Source organism: Chaetura pelagica, unplaced genomic scaffold (assembly GCF_000747805.2).
Source record: "Chaetura pelagica isolate M959 unplaced genomic scaffold, ChaPel_1.0 scaffold123, whole genome shotgun sequence".
Lineage (NCBI taxonomy): Eukaryota > Metazoa > Chordata > Aves > Apodiformes > Apodidae > Chaetura > Chaetura pelagica.
Genome location: NW_009953295.1, coordinates 3,962,429 through 3,985,426, shown reverse-complemented (window position 1 = coordinate 3,985,426; position 22,998 = coordinate 3,962,429). Strand labels below are relative to the sequence as shown.

The following is a 22,998-nucleotide window of genomic DNA, read 5'->3' as shown; positions in this document are numbered from 1 at the left end:
TTAATTTAGAAGCAGACAAATTGGAAAAAAAATAACTTTGGAATCTATCTGCAGAGGACTAATTCAGTGGAGATTTTTGTTAGATATTGCTAGTTGATTTTTCACTTAGTACTGTAATTGCTGTCTAGATGAAGAAAATAGAAGGTATCTAATCAACCTGAGTTTTAATATCATCCCAAGTGAAAATTGCTAGTTAGGGTAAGAAAGTGCTTATTGGGGAATAAAAAGTAGGGTGTGTGTGGATGGTGAAGTGATTTCAAGCTGACAGTGCTGTGTGTTGAATAAGGAACCAGGTGGCTGGGAGGATTTTAAAAGCAGACCTCTCTGGATCCATCTCACAAAGTATGGTATTGCCAGTAATGTTAGAGCAAAAGGAAATAAATGTGGCTAGTTCAGCTGGGTTTGATGTCGTGACTGATAATGTCCTAAAGGAGAGTAAGATAATTACTCTGTAATTATCTCTGTAAGATAATTAACTCTGTAAGATAATTACTGAAGTAAAAACAAAACCAAAAACAAACAAAAATTTAGAATGTACTAATGCACAGCAGAAGTTCATGCATTTAAGATGGGAACAATGACAACTTCTGATATGAAAGTGAAAAGTTGTTAATTGGCTGTCACAAGCGGAGGAAAGTTTTATGTTAACCTTTGAATAGTTGAGCCACAAGTAATCTTGAAAATAGTATTCTGTTTAATAGCCCTCTGTTTCTTTTCCAGAAATGTTTACTTTGTACAATTTCCTTTTAAGGTTGCGTCTTTTGTGGCAGTGAGTTTCAGTCGCATTGAGAGCTTCTTATGAAATACCTTTTGGTTTTGTTTGAGCATACTTTGTTTAGGGCCTACCCTCTGACTTATTTTTTACATTTTTTTTTTTATTGTAAATGATGGGGACCTGGTCATCACTTTCTCTATACTATTCATGGGGTTTTTTTAGGTATCTTCCATGTTCTCCCCTGTTACTTCATTCTCCTTTCTGTAGAGTCCTATTTTATTCATTATTCCCTTGTATAGAATCTATTCTGTGCCATTAATTATCCTGATGGCTCTTTTGTATGGTCTTTAAAATACGAACACCAGACCTACAGAGTTCAAGATGTGAATGTTCTGGGTTTATACACTGATGTAGTGATAATTTCTGTTTTGTTCTCTGTTCCTTGCCCAGTAACTAAAATTTTTGGCTGCTCTGGTGTTCTGACTTGATGGTTTTGTAGATCCTGAAGTTTAAGATCTCTACTGAATGTAATTACATTTCTAAAATTTGCATGAATGGGATTGTGTTTTCTCACACATAACCACATTACATTTACCAAAACCAGTTTTAGTGATTGTGCCACTCAATATTACAATACACTTCGGGTGTGCTTTGTGACAAGCTTCCTTTTTACTATGCCAGATAGCCCAGTGTTGTCAGCAGATTCTGTCATTTTGCCCTTCGTTCCCTTACTCTAATCCTCCATAATCTGAATAACAGTCTGTAAATTAAGTCCTAGTGAGAATCTGCTGATGAGATTCCTCCACTGGGAAAGCAGTGTATTTTTATTACCATTTTGTTGCTTTTATTTTATTATTTAGTAAGTATTTAATACTGTAGGGATGTAACATTTGGTTTCATAGCAGCTTCATTTCTTTAAGAATCTTGAATGGGTCTTTTCCAGTACTGCCAGTATCAGTAGACTACATTAAGTGCATCCTTCTTGTCTACATGCTCTTTGACTTCTTGAGAGAATTTGGATAATTCTTTGATGCATACCTTCTGTTTGCAAAGATGGTTTTACCCTCTTCCAATATACCGTAGTTTATTTCCCAGTGTTCTAATTCTGCTCTTTGTTACAGTTTCCATCAGAGTACTACTGATGTGAGTCTTGATAGATAGATCTCTAAATTATCTGGAGAACCTTAATGACTGATATCATACATCCTAGCTTTTGTTCTCTGATATTGATGTTAAGGGGAGAAAATGTTGATATAAAAAGGTATTTAATACCAACAAACTAACAATTTTTTCTGTCTTAAGGTGGAGAAACAGAAAAGACTTGAAAGAATAAAGCAAAAACAGTCTCAACTACAAGAACTCATTCTACAGGTACAGTCAAGGTACTCTTGTCTATAGGGCAAGGTAACATCTATATTCCTGTTGGTTTATCCCATTGAGGGAAGGGAAACTTAAGAGTTGAATGTCAAGATAAAGGTGTAAGCAGTTCTAATTCAGCACTGTAGTTTGGCTGGAACCGTTCTGTTGGCCATTGTTACTGGGGAAGCCAGCAACCTTCCATGAGTTATGATGAATTATTTTGCAGTTTCAAGTATGTTTAAGCAGGATTTATGCTGACAAGAGATGTAATTCACACTGTACTGTCTGAATTTTCCAATAAAGTTCTTGTCTTTAGCATGTTTTTCTGCATTTGAGTCTGTAGATAATTACATGACCATAAAGGTCATCTCCTAATGATGCTTTGTGTCTTGCCTTTTTCGGACGTTGCTGCCCCTGCAGTGCAAGTGGCTTAACTGCTATGAAGCAGTTGCTGAAATCATTCCCATATTTCCCCTAATAAGCAGTAGCCTGTCCCCTAAGTCACTGTGCTGCTGGTTCACCAGAATGTTTCCCTTAGTAGCTGCATTACTTACATCATAGGAATGAGAAAACGTCAGGGAAGGTGTGGAGAAACTAAGTACAGCCAGCTGTGGAACAGTAGTCTCAACAGCTGTCTGATTGTTATTAGCCTCTGTGTTGACTTTGGATTTTGTTTTTCATTCCTGTTTGTTTTGTTTGATTCTATGAGCAGAAAAATTATATTTTTCAGTTTGATGCCTTTCTGTAAGATTGATAACTTGAGTTTTAATAGTTAACTTTTGCTCATCTTTAAAATACAGATATTTTTATCTGAAAGGTAGTTTTGTTAAGATATGAGAGTCACTAATCTTAGTTGAGTAGTTCAGGAACCTAATGTCAGATGTTCAAATCCGAAGCATTAACTATTTTTTAGCATAAAATTTCCACAAAAATACAGTCTTAATCATTCATCTGTTCTTGTGGAGTGCACTAGCTAGCAGGCAATACTAAACAGAGTGGAAGTAGGATGCTATATGAAAATTCCTTTTTCCAGTCATTTTTACCTTTTTGTTCTGTCAAGGATCTGCCCTGATAATAGTTATTAGAATGTACTGCTTTATTTCTCAGTTAAGTTTTACTGTATTGAATTTACAATACTATCATTTGTGTCTCTTCTTGCATCTTAACATGCAGGAATATGGTGAACAGTCTGTTCTTTTCTGCACTTACTTGCAACCATTGCTGGTTTTCTTGACCTGACAGGACTTTAAAAATTTAATTCATACTTTCATATCACTCTTGCTTTTTCTAGCAAATTGCCTTCAAGAACCTTGTTCAGCGAAACCGTCAAGCAGAACAACAGGCAAATCGACCACCACCTTCAAATTCTGTCATCCATTTGCCATTTATCATCGTGAACACCAGCAAGAAGACAGTGATTGACTGTAGTATTTCAAATGACAAGTGAGTTCAACTAAGTTTGCTATCTGGCTTTTTGGTACAGCTAGAAATTTTATGTCCATACTAAAGTGTTCATCTAGATTTGCTAAACATTAAATAAAAATAAATTTACTCATGCCTTCTATAGATTGAGAACGTGCATTTCAGACAGGCAATACTTATTCAGGTTGAGTAGAAACAGTTTTATAGAGCTTTTTAATAAACAGAATAATTGTACTCACATTTTATAACTTCTTTAAGACTTGTTGTATAGACATTTTAGAAGGAAAGTATGACAGCACTGTTGAAGTTTGATATCATACCTTAACAAGTAATGCTTTCCTTTGGCTTTAAGGTGATTAAATACAGCCAGCAGAATTGAAACTGAATTTTGCACTCAGAACTGCTGTTCTCTACTTCTGGTTGAAAAAGCTATGTTTTTCATCTAAGTGAAAGCTGAATGTGGCAGTGTTTTCTACTTGAACTGTTACCTTACAAGAAAAACTTAAGAACATCCAAAAAAATGACACAATAGGCAAAGGAAGGGGATTAAAGAAAAAATTATCAAACATGCAAAATATTTAATTAACACTCTGTATTTGTTAAACTTGTTAATGATTTACATAATGTGTATAGTTGCTGGTTTAGTCACTTGTGATGTATCACTAACACTGTGTTAAGCTTTTGAAATCATGCAATTCTTGAAACTGGAAAGGTAGTTAAAGTAATTGAAGCTAATTGAGACATTTTTCCTCTCCAGGTTTGAGTATCTATTTAATTTTGACAACACTTTTGAAATTCATGATGACATAGAAGTACTAAAACGAATGGGAATGGCTTGTGGGCTAGAATCTGGAAGCTGTTCAGCAGAGGACCTAAAAATTGCAAGGAGTTTGGTTCCTAAAGCTCTGGAACCATATGTGACAGGTTAGTTACTCCAAGCAGAGTTGTTTTGTTTTCCTCCTTTTAATACGGGACTTAAGGAAAAAACATCAAAATATTTAAGATCAGTTAATTTCCACTAGTTTGTGGTGAAGACTTCTAACCAGTTCTGCAGTATATATGCTTTTTAGTGTAACTTGAGGAACAAATAACATACAGAGATTCACAGAGAATGGGATGTTGCTTTTCCCAGAATTATGTTTTGCATTATACCATACAAATAGGTCTTTGCAGTGTGTAATTTTTTAAGAGAACAGTGTTTATAGTTGATTCAATTACAAAGGCAAAAGGTAATAAAGTGCAAACATGGTAATGGCTTAATTTTACATTGCTTTATCATTTTCATTATGTAAGAATACTGAAGATGTCTGACTTTATCACTTAAGAATAAAATGGTTTCTAATGTATTTTGGATTTTGCTGTTCCACTAACTTCTAGCTTTTTAATTATGATACTTGGGAATAGTACATCAATATGTTGTGTTTTTTTGGTTGCAGTACTTCTTTTCTGGAATTTAAAAGTATTAGGCATTTCCACTGAATTGGATTAATGTGTTTTAAAGTGTCTTAGAAATATGTATTGTTTGTTTTACAGAAATGGCTCAGGGATCAATCAGCAGTGTATACGTCACATCTTCATCAGGTTCTGCATCAAATGGCACAAGATTTTCAGCCAGGTGAGGTCAAAATACCAATTATTTTTCAAAGTCTGTGATCTCCAAATAACATTAATCAGAAATTAAATACTTCATGAAACAAATTCTGTTCTGATTAAATGTGGTGTGGATATGTGTTTAGGTTTATTCTCAGACATTGCTTTTACTTCAGTAGTTGTGATTCACAGCAGTGTCATTAAGGACATCTTTTCTTACATAGTGGAAAATAAATGTATTAGGCTGGTGTTAATCTTGAATGTATTATTTTTACTTAGCTTGAATCTGTGACAAGAAAACAGATACTTCTGTAAAGATAAAATTTGGACAAGATTATTCTCCCTTGGTGTCATTAGTGTCTAAGTAAAAAACATATTTTGATATTTGAATTTTAAACAGCATCAGAAGCTGGTAGAGTAATAGCCTCTAACTTTTATGTAATTTTGTATAGACATACGTAATTTCTGAACATAACTATTATTTTTGTCTTGCTGTGTAAGACACTTTTTCTTACATTGTCACTACTCTAGCTTTTTGCTGTTGTATTAATCAAAAAGATGCCCATCTGTGAGATTTGCTAGGTTGTAAAATGAGTGGGATATCATTGAAATGTTCAACATTGTTAAAAAATATTAAAACGGAGCAAGCTGATTAGCTGAACAAGTTATCTGCAAAAGTTTTCATTTTACCAGTTGTTACTGTTTTGTCCAGATATGTAACCTTATATGAAAAGTCGTTACACATATGTTGTGCATGTCACACAACTAATCCAATCTGGGCGATTTTACAATCACAGGATGGTTTGGGTTGGAAGAAATCATCTAGTCCACCCCAACACAGTGGGCAGGGATGGCTTTCACTAGATGAGGTTGTTCAAAGCTGAAAAGGCTGCAGTAAGTTCTCCTCAGAGCCTTCTCATCTCCAGGCTGAACATCCCCGACTCTCTCAGCCTTTCTCTGTAGGAGAGGTGCTCCAGTCCTCTGACCATGTTAGTGGTCCTCTTCTGGATCTGCTCAAACAGGTCCATGTCCTTCTTGTACTGGAGGTCTCAGAACTGGACACAGTACTCGAGGTGCAGTCTCACCAGAGCAGAATAGAGGGGAGAATCATACTACTTTTGGTGCAGCCCAGGGTACGGTTGGCTTTCCAGGCTGCACATGCACATTGCCAGCTCGTCTGATTTTTGGTACACCAGTGTCCCAAGTCTTTCTCCACAGGGCTGCTCTCAATCCTCTCATCCCTCAGTCTGTATTGATACTGGGGATTGCAGTACAGTAGAAAACAAAAGATGTTTTGATTTGTTGTTTCATTTAGCTTTGGTTTGTTGTTTTATTGTTGTTTGTTATTTTTTGTTGGTTTATTGTTGTTGTTTTTTCTTACTCTAAAAAAGAAAAGCATAATAGAAATAAAACCATTTCAAGATAAGAATACAGCACATGTAGCAATGTTTGACATATAATAAGAAGGAATTTAAGAGAAGCTCTTAATTCCCCAATTTTCCAAGTCCTTAAATCAAGATTAGTGCTTCTGAAAGGCATGATTCGCTTGTGGTGCAAGTGTCCAGTGCTCCATAAAAATATTAAAGGGCTTAGGTAGCCTTAACACTAAACATTCTTTAGAAGAAACCTGGAAAGATTACTTGTAAAGCATCTATGAAAGGATTTTATCTTTATATTAAACCTAAGAGAAGAACTATAAATAAAACCATTTCAGAATAACTTCAACTCACTTTTTGAGAAACATCTTAGACACACATACGTTACAAGTTTATGAAGCAGCAGTGGCATTAAAAAAATGGAATAGATACATGATGAAATTTAAGAGCACAACGAAATGGGAAAAATCATTAGGCAATGCCAACTGGCCTCTCTCTCTTTTTTTTTTTTTTTTTTTTTTTTTCCCAGTGAGTTTTCCAATGGTGGAGATGGGATGTTGGCTACAAGTTCTAATGGATCTCAGTACAGTGGCTCCAGAGTTGAAACACCAGTTTCTTATGTTGGGGATGATGATGACGACGACGACGATTTTAATGAAAATGATGATGACGACTGATGCCCTTTGCTTGTAGACTATTTTTTGTTAAAATTCAGCAAGCTTCAGGAATAAATTGTTCTAGGGAGAAGTGTCTCAAATTACTTTGCCCCATCTCTCGAGGAGAATATTGGTAAGCAGTTCTGAGTTTAGAAATTGCACCTCTGATAAGCAAACAAGGATTGTTTTATGTAGGATATTTTAAAATGTGGTGTGGATGTGTGTTTTTGATACCAGTGTGTTAATGCAGAGCCTTTATTTACTCTTGTTTTAGGGGTTTTTGGTTTGTTGGTTGGTTTTTTGTTTGTTTGTTTTTTTTTTTACTTGAAGGAAAATGGATTTTGCCCCAAATGTTCTTGCAAAGTTTGCTAAAGAAAATGTAGACACATCATTGAGAAATAAAATGCTATCCTTCTGTGGAAAATGAATACACTGAATGGCAAGTTATTTGGAGTGTATTTTGATTATGCCACTTTTTGAGGGATAGTGAGCTAATGTAGTAGTGTTTTTTGTTAATTACGCAGTGTCCAAAGAACCAAACAAGAAAGATACGTCCTACTTTTTTACGTGTTAAATTCCAGAAATGTTGTTGTGAACTTATTTTCCCTTAAATTATATCTAACATTATGGTTCCATCAAGTTTATATACTTTTCACTGTATGTTGGAACATACAAATTTCAAAGTTTTTGGCAAATGTTTACTGCCAGTTGGTGCAGCTATATAAAATGTCTTGAAGGTTTGGAATGATTATTGCTTATGGTAAAATTTGCCTGATTTCTTACAGGCAGACTTTGGAAACTTTTTATTATATAGTTGTTTACATACTTATAAGTATCATATAAAGACATGTACTGAAACAAATGTTTGTATTTGTTTCATAAGCATCTTCCTGTAATCTATTATAAAGTTGAAATTAAATATAGAGAATGTTTTAAGTTTTCTAACTCAAAATTTGTCAATCATTTTTAATAGCTCATTTTTATAAAAGGAATTTCAGGGCAGGTGGTAGTCTTTTTCAATTTATTCACAAACAATTAACTGCACAAATACTGTCAGCTGCCTATTCTAAGACAGTAGTCTTTTTGTTGAAACACAAACCTTTCTGTAATATTTTATGGAATATAAAGAGACTATAATTGTTTGACTTGTTTAACCTTGGCACTGTTAGTTTTTATTAATAAAACGCGCATGGGCATTTTTAACAAGCTCTGTTGTTTTTCTAATTTTAGGGTTGTTTTAGAACATTTTGCTTCCTTTTGTCTGAAGACCTAGAATTAGCTGTCTCAGGATGCTCCATATGCACTACAGAGGACCCAGGTTTTGTGCATTGTTGTAGTAATTTGTCTTTATAGCTCTTGGTAACTTAGGATAAAAAAAAGCAGTATCTTACCCTGTATACTGTCTTTCACATCTGTTGCTCTTGGCAGTCTAAGGCCAATCTTAGTACTCCAATCCAGCTTCTCTGTTAAAAATCCCTTTCTTACTGCCCTATCTTTTCATCTCATATTCCTCTATGCTGGCTTTCTGTCATATATTTCCATGTGCTCAAAACAGGTCTTTATCTGCTTCCTCTATACTTCTGCCTTAAACCTTTTTTGTTAGATCACATCCTTTGCTCTCACCTGAGAGCACAGGTTACCAAACAGGCTCAGTCACTCTGCAGGCTGCTGTCAGAGTCAGGATTTGTTGCCTGCACGAACTCCAGGGGGTCACCACAAAGACAACTTGCGGTTTGATAACTGTCTGTGGTAAGGGCTTCTGGATGCACTTGAACCCTGTGGTAGATATTAAGTGTGTTACGTGGTTTTACCCTAAGGGATTATGCTTTAACAAATCTTCTGTAGTAAGGGGATGTGGGTGCTTACTACAGAGCAGTTGATACACAGTGGCTGTTTTCTAATTGTATCTAACACTGTTGTAATATGAATGAACCAAGCAAATTACTTAAGTTTTGTGGTAAAACCGTTTTGGTGGGAGCTAATTGAATGCTTTGCTTCTCACTGAAGAAGTCATCCTTTGCAGTGCTAATGCTAGAAGCAAGGTTCTTGTTGCACTTGAGTCAGCTGATGAAAAATATCTTTGCTGTTGAGTAGCAGTTTCATCTGCAGAGTCCAACAATAGTAATCAAGGAACTTTTGACAGTCCAAGGTTTCTCTTAGGTTCTAAATCTCCACCAAATGATCCAAAGTTTACCTGCGGAGTGAGTACAGGGGTGTTGAGATGAGGAAAGCTGAAAGCATCTCGTAGTTTCCTTTTGCTTCTTATTAGTGGAATGGACCTCAGGTGAGACAAGGTCATGGTGAGACTGAAAGTAAGGCAAAACGTACATTTCAAAAGACATTCATTTCTTTGCATTTGTTTGCTTACGAGTCTCTGAAATAGAATTTGAGAGTTTAAACAAGCAGCGTTGGAGTGGCTTGGGGTAATGAATCTAAATTCCCTTTTTTTCTGGAGAGGTTTCTAGTAAAGGCAAGAATCAACAACTAGAAAAAGTCTATTAATGCTTTAATTACTTGCTAAAAATTCAAGTATTTACCTGGTCATAGTGTTTAGATGAAGGAAGGGGGAGGAAAAAAAAAGTAAGAGAGCAACGGTGAGGGAGGGGATAGAGGAGAGGAAGAAGAGAGTTGAAGAAATCATTGGAGGAGGTGCATGGTTGGAAGGATGAGAAACAACACACACAAGCTGAAACAAAAGCATTTCTGACTTGATTTCAGGAAGAACCTAGACAAGCTGTGGAACAAGTTGCCCAGAGAGGTGTTGACTCCATCCTTAGGGTTTTCAAGACCAGACAGGAGAAAGGCCTGAGCAATGTAGTCTGACCTTACCTCTGACGATACTTTGAGCAGGAGTCCACCCTGAATTCCATATAGATTCCATAAGTGAAGAAAAGAATTAAAAAAAATGACTAGAAAGTACCATCTACCCATATCATGAGCTGACCAACAAATTGGTAATTTGGCTTGCCTGTGTGCCAAAGTCATCAGAAAAAGAATCAGTTCATCTTCAGAAGCTGTCAAAAATTACCAAACCCCTATGATGGGGAGGGGTGATAGATGAGCAGGGTAGAGATGAAGACTGTCTTCTTTAGGTTGAGCTTTATAAGAAGAAGTGATGCTGAGAGCAGAATAAAGAAGGGCAACAACTAATATGCATGGACATTGCCTACTTCCAACATTCAGTTACACTGGTAATTCTTTCCTGGTGTGATTATGGTTGTCACCTAGCTACATCTGCCTCTCACAATTGGAGAGCTGCTGTCCCTAGAGAAACATTAAAAGTATGTCAGCAGTAACAAGTGAAACATTAACCATAGAAAATAATGATTATTGATTCACAGCTTTGCTGTGATAAAGGCAGAGTGTCCTGATGTGGCAGAGAATAAAGGAGACTGGTGTTAATCGAAAATCAGCATTGTATTATCTTTACAAGTGCTTTTCTTTGTTCTGCCAATACCACTTTTCTTTGTTAAATATTTGGATGTTTTGAACAGGTTGAAATCCAGACTTAGGCTCCAAGATTTTATCTTAGAACACATCACAGTAAATAACTGTAAATACTGCACTGATACCAGCACTAACTCATCAGGAGGGCAGAATGAAAAGCCTTCTACATTGTAGCATGTTAAAAGACAGAAAGTTGCAGACTTTGGACAAGGTTGATGTTCTTGTATCATGTAAACTTAAGAAAATTCTTTAAAACAGAACATTATACACAACAGGCAACTTAGGTACTTCATGCTAACCTTGAAATGGTGAGTAAATTTTTACAGACTAAAATGACACTAGGTTGCCGATTTTAAAAAAAATGTGAGGAAGCCTTGTGCAAATGTGGTCTCCATTGGCCTTGACCCTCATAGTAGAAAAACTGTTGAAGATAACAGGTAAAACAATTAAAAGTCTGGAAGGTTAATTATTAACGACAGAGTACAGAATAGGTCTTACAAATGCACGTGGCAGGAGACTGCAACTTTTTAGCTGATTAAGGAAACTGGATATATTTCAGCATCTTTAAGCCTATTCTGTTTAATTGCCTTCTGATTTTTAATGCATGTTTTACAGTATGAACAGATTGTACATTAAAGGGTTATGAACTGTTAACTGCTGAATAAAAAATAATTTTTGTGGCATTATCACTGACTGAACAGCTGCATCAGGTAACGTCTTTCTATTTAACATTTCACTAACCCAGAAGAAAATAAAATTTAAAAAACTGAGTGATACTGATTAGAAAATAAATAAGTTACAAAAAGAACATATTAGTATGGGTTACTTGGCAAGCAGGGCATGTCAAAAAACGTTACGGTTAAATATACATCTTGAACAAAAGCTTCAAGTTATACTTGGAGGAGGTAAGACTATATGCTGAAAATGTGGGATCCTTAAAATGATCTGGGTGTCAAGATGGACAAGAACTGCATGTAAGCTTCCTATACAGTGACTTTAGGAACTAGATAATGATTTTGAATTTGCAAATAAAAGTAATTGTGGGTTGGAAGGTGATTTTACATCTGAGTACATAGAGTGAGACCAATAGTTCGCATGGGTTTATTTATCAGCATAGTCACTTTAAACAGGTATTGGAAAAGTGGGGAAAGGCTCAGAAAAAAGCCCTTCCCCCAGCTATTTCATACTTAATGTCAAGATCTTTTAGTAAGAGATTTAAGGAACTCTGTAAGAAAGAAGTATGAGGAAGTACTGGATTTATGTCAGGTCACACAAAAGATACCGTTTTAAAAGGCTTATCAATATAGCCCAGTTAAGGACTGGAACTTGAAATTGGAATAATTAAAATTAGTTATGTAGTAGACAAGGAGGATGATAACCCTGGAATATGTTTTGATTGAAATTACGGAATTCTCTTGTTGGTAACAGTGAGACTACACATAAAAGCACACATTAATGATGTCCCAGGTATCTCTTCAGAATTCAGCTCTTCCTCATTTTAGAGCAAGCGAGAGAAGAGATGTAGTGGGAGCCTAAAAACAGAAACGGCTGAGAAATCCCTTTTTACCTTAAATAAGAGGTGCTGTGCATCTGTTGTTATTACTCTGGTGTCAAGAACAAGAAGTTGAAGAGAAGGGAACAGTCTTTGTCCCAGTGAGGGAGTTTTTCAAATTAAATTGAGGAAAGGAAAAGGACACCGGTTCTTTCATGTACATTTTTATTTTATATTAAACAAGATAATCTTGTTTGAGCTTGAACTTCTGTATCTGAAAGAAATTAAGCTTGCAAAGGGAGTATACGTACAAAGCAGAAACTATTTTCTGCAAGCATTACAGGGGCAGCTGTTGCTCTGCATCCAAGTACAGAAAGTAGCACATGGATAGACAGCTTTATTTGCTGCAGAATCAATCAGTGCCTGACTTTTATTACAGGTAGGAGATGCAAACCAGTTACATGAAACAATGAGAGGAATTCCCAAGTGCAATAGCAATGACATCATGTGAGACCATTAAGCAGAGACTTAAATGCTAGTATATAGTACTTGGCAATTTTGAAAAGTAGAGGGCAAACCTTTTGAACTTGCTGTAGTCTCATAATCATAGCATGAAAAATTCCTTTAAGCATCAAGGACTTTGTATCCATCCAGTGTTTTTCTGCACTCTTAATTTTTCTTCAGCATTTTTAATAAGAAACATTAACGACTTCACACTTCCAAATATTGGCTTTACCAGTCGCATGAGTATCCATAAGAAGAGACTGAGGTTTTGAGAGTAAGATACATCTCAAAGCAGCTGCCGTGTTTATGCCCTGATCCTGGAGTTTTTTGTACCACTTAAAAGGGTAAAGTCTGGAAACTATAACTTACTGAATATAAAAAAGTCATGGAGCCAATGATACTAGTTTCATGGCATGTTATCTTTCCTATGCCTCTTCTCCCAGCTAACCCCTTGGTTGCACAGCTGATAGGGAACGAGGCAGGCAGTCTGACACAAACAGCCACCCAGTTGTCTCTTCTGGCAGTGCCTGCCTGTGCTCTCTGCCACTCCAGGGACACAGGCTAGCTGCCTGCTCTATCAGATGTCCTGGATAATCAACCTCTCACTAAACTCATTAATTTGTTTTTACTTTTATTTAATTCTTCAGTGTGCTGCTTCTGTTTTTCCCCTTTGTATTGCTGGGTCTAATCAAGTATCTCAAATGTTGAATCTGAATGTATATATGTTGCGTATATGTTCTTGTGTGTTACATATCTAAAGGAGATGGAGGTTTGCAACAACAGTGTTTAAAAGACTGATAAATGAGGCCAGTTTAAACTTGGAAACAAAACTACTAAATTAATTAACAACGCAGTTGGTGCTAGTGGCTGGTTTGTGTACGTTATTAATCATTATTGCTTTGTATATAAACCTGTTGTCTGTAACTCTTGTACACTAAATGAGCTGTGACTGTACAATAGTGTGGAGCTGCTGGCAGTCTTGTCTGAGCTCCTGGTTAGTCTCCAAGGTGAAGGTAATCAGGCTGGAGAGCTCATCCACCAGAGGAGGTGTCTGCCTTAATTTCTCCTGTTGTTAGCATTTTATGCATCTTGCCTGTCCCCTTCTCTGCCCCCCCATCCCCTCCAAAGGGGCATTTCAGCTGCTCTTGAACTTGGTTTTGCTTTTGCCAGTCACTCCTCTTGTGCCCTGGGCAGGATCCCCTGCTCAGCTTCCTTCCCCTGTGCTTATTTTGGTCTTTTATCTTCTCATTTTTGTCACTTGGATGTCTCCAAAGTACAGCTGCGCAAGCCTGTCTTTGCTGCTTGAAGAGTTACGTTACTCATTACATTAAATGCTTGCACCGTAGGGTTGGACTGTGCCATAACAGTACTACAGAATTTGTTACTTGTATGCTGGTCCTTACAGTCTTTCTGCTATTTAGATGTGCTTGTATTTGAGTTTCAGGCAAGTTGGTGCTTTTACTGGGCTTTTCTACTTTGGCTACAGTAGCCCCAAACCTTGCTCTGGCTTATTTGTAATTGTGGTAAAGAAAATAATCTCAGATGGCAAAAAGTTAAAAGAACAATCTATATTCAAGCTATCAGTCTTTTTCCTTAAAGAAGCAGATCCATTGACCCTCCATATCCTTTTTTTGACCTCAGGACTCTTTGGTCGACATGGAGACGCTTGTCTTTCAGGTTTTTTACCCCATCACAGCTCTTTTCTGGCAAGTTAGTCTAGGCTGTCATTCCAAAGCTGTGGCTGATGCCCAGTCTGTGGCAAATGGCATCTTCCTGTGTTGTGCGGTAGTGCTAACTAAAATGTGAGCTTATAATACCTGCATAGTCTGATTCAGACATGCAAATTGTGGATGCCGAGTCAAACACAGCCGAGCAGAGTAGCTGCATTTGTTAGAGACACCAGCAGAAGAGTTCTTTGTTTTCTTGGCAGTATTTAAATGTTCTGTTTATAGACAACGTTGAATTACTTTTAAGCATGAATTACTGTCTTGTTCTTAAAAATATTTTATTATTTTAATTGTTTTCTGTATTACTATGGAAAGATGCCCCAGGGGAGACCTGTGTTTCCAACAAAGATATAAAATTCATTTTCATTCGGTCTATTAGAAGAGAAGAAAAATCCCACTAAAAAATGAAACAGGAATGGCTGGGAGAAAAATACCAAACCTTATATGAGGATGTGTTTTCTTATTCTTTCTGAACTGTAGAATGCCCAGGTTTTTTTTTCAGAAAGGCTCAAATACCATTTATGATTGTGAAGGAGAAATATTTCCCTCCAACCGTCTTCTTTCTGCAAGCTGGCTTAATCTCACTGTAGTAAAGGAGGTTGACTTGTTTCATCTTCCCACTTCTTAAAATGCCCAAGTAATGAAGGTGTAAAAAAATCAGTATATTTTTTCTGTGCAATGTCCATTCTCTGGCTGAAGCATCCGGGACTTCATCATCTAACATAAACATACTATACAGACAGAGCAATCCTTTGTATTTGTATCATATGTGGTAGAGCTAAATGTCTCAAATTTCACATTCATTTAATGATTTTCTGTTAGTTCAGCATCTTCAAGATTATTCTAAATAACCTAAAACTCATAATTGCAATATAGGGCTATTCTACTGGAAAAAAACACAAGTAATAGTTAAAATGAACACCATTTTCCTGGATGTAACGGAATGTTACAGTTTCACTAGTAATTTTTATTAAGTTATACACATACAGAAGTTGTAAGTGGTACAGTAAAATCCCTAAGCTAGAGGACAGAGTTTAGGTTCACTTTTGCAGTCATTGATCTGCCAAGTAAAAAAAAAATGTCACTTGGCTTACTAGTGCAAAAAAGGCAATGCACTGGGTTACAGATCATTTTAATACACTTTTACAATTTAGACATCCTATACAAGAGAGATTGAGAATTATATTGCTAATATTTGAAAATATTGGTATTTTTCTAGCTGTCTTAATTATTTCTCAATATCCAAGTTTTAGTATTGTACACCAGTTTTTTATTACCGTTTGGGAAGTGACTGAAAATGATGTTTTCATCCTACATTTGAAAATTATGTTTTCATCCTACATTTATTTTCTTTGAAGGTACAGTTGTGCAGTTTAGAGGGAATTTGTTTTGTACAATACTTGCACAAAGGCAGCAGCATGCCATAGTCTTGGGATAGCAAGCTACTTACGTTAAGATTATCTCTATCTACTTCATACACTGAGAGTTGTATCTTGATTTCTTTTTAGCTATATGGGTCATTTTTTCAGTAGAAAATGTCTCTTTGCACTGTAATTTGCATAAATTTATACAGAAATCATAGTGAGAAAATAAATATGGATGAATGTGATGACAGGTAACTCACTCTTCTTGTGTGTTTCAGAACTGTCTCTGTTGCTGCTCAGTCTTCTATTTTCAATTTAAATTCCACTTTTCCTTCATATGGGTCATGAACATTATCAAAGGTAATTCCAGCTCCAATGATTTTGCACACTATTTTAACTTCTACATTTCTTGTAATGTTGAGAAATTTCACAGCTACCAAAGGATTGCTGTAGCTGGGCTGGGAGGAAAGAAAAAACACTTGAGTAATTTGACACGAGCAGTTTAAAAATAAAGTCTTAAAAATGGCCTGCAGAGATACTCCATACTTTCCATCTTAGACAAAGATGAAGAAGAAAAGTGGTACCGAAATACATGAGCACCCACCTGTGCTTTTTTTCCATAGTAAGGGAAGTAGTGTAGGTTGAAGGTACCATTCACGGGGTAGTAGTCCACCTCCAGCAGGCCAGACTCGTCACCCTGTTTGTAAAGCCAGAATAAGCAGCTCTGTGGGCTGGGCAATCATGAGCCAGCCCTGGGCAAGTGATTTACTGCTGCTAAAAGCTGCACAGCAGGTATTAAAATTCCAGCTCAGCAGCCTGTTTAGTACTGGCCTTTTTTTTTTTTTTTTTCTCAAATAAAAGTGAAATGGCCTGCTGTTCCTATTGCCAAGAAAAACAGGCAAGTGTTGTCCCATAGCAGTTGGGATTTCAGTGAAGGAGAACCTTCTGGAATGTGCAGAGAACCTGATGGAGCTGCTCTGAGGTGTGGACTTCACTAGCGGGAGCTGAAAGCAAACAAGTGTTCTTTGCAGGATGGACAAACGATTGTTTGGGTGATTTAAAACTAAGCAAGTACTTTTTTGCTGTGCTTAGGATGTCTGCTGATGCAAGAAATTGCACAGAACTGAGTATTTGGCCAGAACTACCTGACTTCCAGAGCTGCAGGGTAATCTTTGTGGTCGCACCTGCACTTCACTTGCTTTCATAGCTGCCGTGCTTGAAATTTTTGAGACTCAAGCCTCATACACTTACCACATATGTGCAGTCCACTCTTGGGGCAGTGCCATTACCAGGCAAAAATTTTATAATCTGAAAAAGAAAGCACACATTTCGTTGTCTGGAAGTTGTTATGAGAGAAAAATGAGCGAGTGATTAACTGAGCTTCAGATGCTGCTTAATAAGTTTCTGCATAAGGCAAATGGATCACCTCATCTTAAGTACCTGGGTGAAAAAAATGTGTTGTGTTGGGCTATTGAAGAAACAGAGCTCAGTGTGGCCCAGGGTGGGTATTGCAGGTGGGCTCTGTCCAGGCATCACCTCCTGACAAGTCCAGCTCACACTGCTTCTTTAGAGGTGGATGTTCTTTTAAAACAGCTAATTGCAAGAAAATATAGGAGAAGCTGAATTCCTGTGCCTGTAATCATATGCCTTGGCTTTGGCTGAAGCTCTTTGTCCTGTCTGATCCTACCAAAATAGCAGGGTCACACCCTGCAGTGGCAAAGGGGAAAGGAGGTAAAGCCACCCAGGCACTATTCGCCTGCTTTTTCCCTGCCCAGGCAGGTGTGCAGCCTTGCTGAATGAAGGAAAACTTTTTGGGGAAAAGCCAGTGTTTATCATGCTAAAATCGGGGTCTTGGCTCTCCTTTCAAAGCTGGACCTTAGGCAGGTGCTTGAAAATACTCATTGCCCAAATCTAGGATGCAAGCTGAAATGAAAATGAAGTGGTTTTGTCTTATCAGGAGCTGATGGAGAATACAAATTCTTCACTTTGTATTGAAATTGAACTAGAAGGCTCACAATCTTACCTGAAAAGGAAAATAAAATAGTTATTATTTTGTCTATGTCCTGAAAAAAAAATTAAGGATGCATGGAAGATTCCCTTTTTTCTCTGAAATAAATAAATAAAGTGTTGCTGGTTTGTACTGAAAAAAATAAATACATTTTGGATTTTGGTTTTGCAAGTTCTGCTAAAGGTTTTCTTTGCAGCCTGAAGAGATAAGATGTGCAAGTATCACCTCTCAGAAATCAGTTACTGTCACATCTTATTGCCTTAGCTGAAGGCACAGGATTGTGTTATTGCTGAACAAAACTGTTTTACGTGCTAGTTTGTTGTATGGCAGCACCACGGAGATGGTAACAAAGCTGAACAAAACCCAAGGCTTTAGAGAGTTGTTTTAAAGATCACTTTTCCCTGTGTTCCTCTCCTAGGGATGGTGACCAGGTCTCACTATTTCTTGACTAACTCCAACTCTGGAAAAGCAGATAAATTTGTCTTCCCAGAACAGAGATTAGAGCCCCTGTCAGCAGACAATGTAGCAGCTTCCCAGCAGAGACATGAGCTATTGTTTTGTTTGATGTTTTGTTTTTGTGAATTCCTGCTCAGCACTTTGAGCTTGTACTTACCCTGTTCATTTTTATAATAAAACAGGGTTTTCCCTCTGGAAATCCAAAAGTAGGGTCAGTGATGCCGGAGCAGTTTTGAAGCATATCTGAGGTAAATTTACAGGATAGTTTTGTTTTATTCGGGCCGTCAAAGGTGTCCTGAATGAAGTATGTGTCGCTGGTGCAGTTGATGTTTAGATGCTGAGCAGCTGGCGTATATGCTGGATGTGTGAAGGAAGAAAGAAAAGTTCTCTGAAGTTTTTCATGTATAAATCATACCTCCCGCTATCAGGCTGGAGGTTATATCAAGGGAAACTGTACTTAAGTGAAGTTTAAATTGCTTGAGTTTTTGTTGTTTGTGGTTTTTTATTTAGAATACCCAGACAAAGAAAATAAAGTGATCAAATTGAGTTAAGGCTGGCAGTTTGTGTTGATAGCTCCATATAAAGTCCATTTCAAACATAATTTTTCTCAGTATGTATATGACAAACACAGAAATATGATATTAACATTCACAAGGAATATAAACGTATTAAGATATGAACAGGCAAATGGAGCACCTAATCTATGTTGACTATACCCTCTGATGACCCTATGCAATAGTTTCAGAAGACTTATTATGGCACTTTGATACTTGTAGTCAGGTACAATATTACATTAATTCAGATGAGACTAGTTTTGAAGACCTTTTTTTACCCTCTTCAAACTTTGTATTAGCCTGTTTTATTAATGCTAATCAAGCTTAAAAAAAAAAAAAAAAAAAAAAAAAAAAAAAAAAAAAAAAAAAAAAAAGATAAAGATAAAAAGGTAAAAGCTTGGAAGCAGCAACTAAAAGCTCTGCTTCAGTAGACATATTTACATATGGTTGATTTATAGATTCATGAAGTGATTTGCTTGTCCCTTTCAGAAGATGCATTTTCCACTCAAAATCTCTGATACCTGAAGGACAACTAGGAAGTGGAAACATTGACTTTAGGTCCTCAGATCCAATGAGGGAGATGCAACAGAATGTTTCTGAAATATGATGTAGGAAACCTCGTTTTTACCTGTCAGAAAAGTCTGAAGAGTTGTCACTAAACCTTCCCAGGTTTTGTTGTCAGATGCATTGTAATAAATTTGTAGTCCTCTGTCTCCATAAACGTCAGGTCGTAACGTTACACCTTCATGGGGAAAGAAAAGGGAAGGCAAAGCAGAGGAGAGGTGCCAGGCACAGGTTTGTTTATTTAAGTTGACAGTGGTGGTTATGCTGCATCAAGGCTCGTTATTGTAAATGTAGGAGATCCCCAGGCTTTGCTGGGGAAGATTTAACCACGTACAGAAACCATCTCAGCTCTGAGTTGTTCAACCAAAAACCTAAAGCTTCTGCTGCTGCTAAACCTCTTATTTTCTTGTCCATCTGTTATCAGAACAGCTTGCAAAATTATTCCAGCAATTGCACTGGATTTCCCCTGAACTTGTTAAAAATGACAGTTACAATAGTCACATCAGCTTAAAGAAACAGATCATACTGAAGTGTGAGAAACAGCTTTTGAAAAAGCCATGCTTAACATTTTACAGGAATTATTTTGCCAGCAAACATGAAGCTTACTGAATAGTGGAAAAGGAAGCTTCAAAATTCATCAACAGACAGAATAATTATTAGGATTACAGCTTCAAAAAAATCATCTTTTCCATCCCATTGTTTGTAAAAACAAGCCATTAGATGGGTGAAATTTTAGGAGTATGCACTGATGATCTCTCCTTGATACTGTGATCCCCCTCCCCAGTCTTGCTTCATGTCCCACACATTTTTATTTCTAATCCTATTGTCTGATTTTTACTTGCTTGGCCACTTGCATAACATAGCCCATCAGGGGAGGATTCCTGCTCTTCCAGGCACTTTCTATTCTGCCAGCAGGTGTGGAAACACCCACCCCAGGTTGCTTGCCCCACCACCCCTCTGTTTTGCCAGGCACCCCAAAACCCTCCAGGTTGCTTGGGAGGCTGGAGCAGAAGCTGGTGTTTCACCAGAGGCTGATCACCCTCAAGGCAGCACCTGGCTGAACAGTGGCAGTACCTGGGGATTTCAGCTGGTCTTGGTAATCTGGCTCATATGGATTAATTGTCCTCATTAAAGAATAAATGGAGAGTGCAAACAGCCCCGACATCACCACGTAGAAAGCCAGGTAGTACAAGCTGATCCACACTGTGGAAAAAAATGAGGGCAAAATCTTATTTTTTGAGCAAGGTGATGCAGTGATCCCTCTATGGCTGGGATGTTTCCTGCAGCAGCAGTCATCTCCTTTCCATCCTACACCCTGGGGAGATTTTCCCAGCAAACGGTCTGGTGTTTTGGGTCTTTTTCTGTACCCTCAAAACCTTCTAGAAAAATTTGGCTGTAAATTTGTTCTGTTTTACATGTGGTTTTAAAGTACTTGCTGCTTATCCCAGATTATTTGAATCGTAAAAGGTTGTGTGGCCTCTTGAAGTAACTTCACATATTAAGACCATTTATCTATTTATTACACGTGGACATGCTTTTGCCAAGAAATGTTGGAACAAATGATCTTTGAGGTCCCTTCCAACTTGGTATTCTGTGATTCCATGACAAAGCAACACAGCCAGTTGTTTTCTTCAACAAAACCGAGTTTCTCCTTGTGTTATTTGAATGCCAGTAATTCAGGCTCGTTGATTTTAGACCCCTATCGCTTTGCTGCCATTTACTGCTGAAAACAACTTCAACAAAATGTGTCATCTTGCTTTTTATTCTGGTGTGAGATGCAGAATAATGTTGTGTTTCTGTCTGTATGTGTATAATGTGTCTCAAGATGGTGCCCTACAAGCAACCAGAGGGTATTTGGAGGGGGGACATCAGAAACCACTCCCTCTAATCATCAGCACCCTGCATCACCTTTTTCTCTCCAAACTGGAAAGAGTCACATTTTGCTTTCCTTTTCTGTAAAATTCCATTTTAAAATGTGGCAAATAAGCTAAACTCATGGTCTTCACAGCAGAAAAAAATCCCTTGGAAACTTGCAGCTACTTTTATGATTTGTAGAAAGAGCAGGGACCTCCCTTACAATGGTCAGGACTGCCCTATCCAGAATGTAGATCAGAAAACACATTGTTGTAGATACAAGGGACATAGGGAGACTCAGGTGAAATACGCACTTGGACGTGGTTATAAGAAAGAGCAGGCAATAACTTAGAAAGGAATTTCAGAAAAGCAAAACATGGTCCCAAAGGATTGGACAAAATGCACCAGTTAATCAAAATTCTCCAGATACCAGCCCCCCCCCCAGCCCCCCCCCCCTTAGCCAGCAATGTCAGAACCACACTAACAGTGGCTCTTAGCTATTAAGGTACCTGTTAATGGGTTTTGTCCTTTTGAAGTATTTGTTCCAAAACCAGTTAAAGGTACATTCGCAGGAACTACTTCAAAATTTTGATCTGATTGACTCAGCTTACAGGGCCATCCTAAAAGTGGCTCAGAGGCATCTTTGAGAACTGATGTTTTCAACAATTGCAACACGTCTCTCACAAGATTTCGTCCCATTCATTAGGACCACCCTTCCGCCCCCTCTACCTCCCCAAGATTTTTAAGCATACCAGAAGGAAGAGAAAATTCTTGCATGTGGAAACCTACCCCAGTTAATTAATGACCTTCCCATAAAGAGCTTTGTTTCTGGATTCCAGACAAAACGCCGAAAATTTTCCATCCGCTCGCTGCAGGTCTTCTTTTCATTTAAAGTTGCCATTTTCTCAAATTTTTCCCCAAAATGTATCCTTCTCAGAAACTAAGATGTTCAACCAGTGCCCAAGCAGTCACTCAAGTAAAACACTTTGGTTTTTATACCTTCTTCTCCCCTGAAGGTCACTGAGATTACTTTCTATACCAATGAAAGCCCCTGCTCACCATTATCAACCCGCAGCAGATACAATTCTTTATAAAGGGTGTTGATAATGTAGGTGTTGAGGCTGGCAAAGAAAAGTTAGTTTCTTTCAAATGCCCTTCTCCTTTCTCTTGGCCACCTTAGCTGATCAGCAGTTACGAATTTTGCCAAGTGCCTGTAGGGCTTTCGATAAAACTCAGTGCAATAGTTGTTATCAGATCAGATAAAGCAAAGGAGAACCTGTTTCTCTCTAGGCTTTATCTTCTGTCTTCTCTTTTCTTTCTCCTCTCCTCTCTTCTCCTCTCCTTGCCTCTCCTCGCCTCTCCCCTCCTCTCCTCGTGTCTTCTCTCCCCTCCTGTCTTCTCCCTTTTCTATTTTCTCTCTTTCTTTGGTCCTTTATTTATTTTTCTTACTTACCATTCTTTCTTCTCTCTCTCTCTGTTTCTTGCTTGATGCGTTGCTTGTGAGTAGAAGGCAAGCAAAATAGCCAGACTGGTGGAACTTCTAGATTTAGTAGGTTCATGTCAAAAGCAGGTGTCTAGATTCTTTAGAAATAGATGCTGAGTCTTAATCCTCTCCTCCCTTCCTATGAATAAATAAATGAATGAATAAATGAATAAATGAAAGTGATCATGCAATAATATAATAATATAAGAAAAGTTTTGCCATAAAGTTATCTGATGCAGAGAACATATGGATGTCATTTAACTACTTTTTTTAATCTGCTTTACAATCAAAGGCTCTGGTATGTTCAGAGGCAGATGCCCAACCCTGAACTCACCCTGTGCACAGAGGAGCAGGGCTGAAAAGTGTCCCCAGCAGCTCAGGCAGATGGAAAAGCAAAGGGCACAGGTCAAGCAGCAAAGCCAAGGGA

At 37.5% G+C, this 22,998-nt stretch overlaps 2 protein-coding genes across 3 annotated transcripts in view; one reads left to right on the top strand and one right to left on the bottom strand.

Moving 5' to 3' along the window:
• The window catches only part of TFDP1 (transcription factor Dp-1), a 40,862-nt gene extending 32,541 nt beyond the window's left edge, over positions 1 to 8,321 (top strand). For both annotated transcript variants that reach the window (XM_009997908.1, XM_009997909.1), the window contains exons 7-11: positions 2,018 to 2,086; positions 3,366 to 3,517; positions 4,254 to 4,420; positions 5,030 to 5,111; positions 6,992 to 8,321. In XM_009997908.1, coding sequence (XP_009996210.1) covers positions 2,018 to 2,086; positions 3,366 to 3,517; positions 4,254 to 4,420; positions 5,030 to 5,111; positions 6,992 to 7,139 — 618 coding nt within the window. In that variant the 3' untranslated portion in view covers positions 7,140 to 8,321. The remainder of the gene's footprint in view (positions 1 to 2,017; positions 2,087 to 3,365; positions 3,518 to 4,253; positions 4,421 to 5,029; positions 5,112 to 6,991) is intronic.
• Positions 8,322 to 15,948: 7,627 nt separating this feature from the next.
• On the bottom strand, positions 15,949 to 21,989 carry ATP4B (ATPase, H+/K+ exchanging, beta polypeptide). Its single transcript, XM_009997907.1, has 7 exons — positions 21,878 to 21,989; positions 20,309 to 20,437; positions 19,299 to 19,412; positions 18,274 to 18,473; positions 16,898 to 16,960; positions 16,257 to 16,349; positions 15,949 to 16,110 (listed from the first exon to the last, which is right to left on the bottom strand). The coding sequence occupies exons 1-7, from the start codon at positions 21,987 to 21,989 to the stop codon at positions 15,949 to 15,951; spliced, it is 873 nt and encodes a 290-aa protein (XP_009996209.1).
• Positions 21,990 to 22,998: the final 1,009 nt, after the last annotated feature.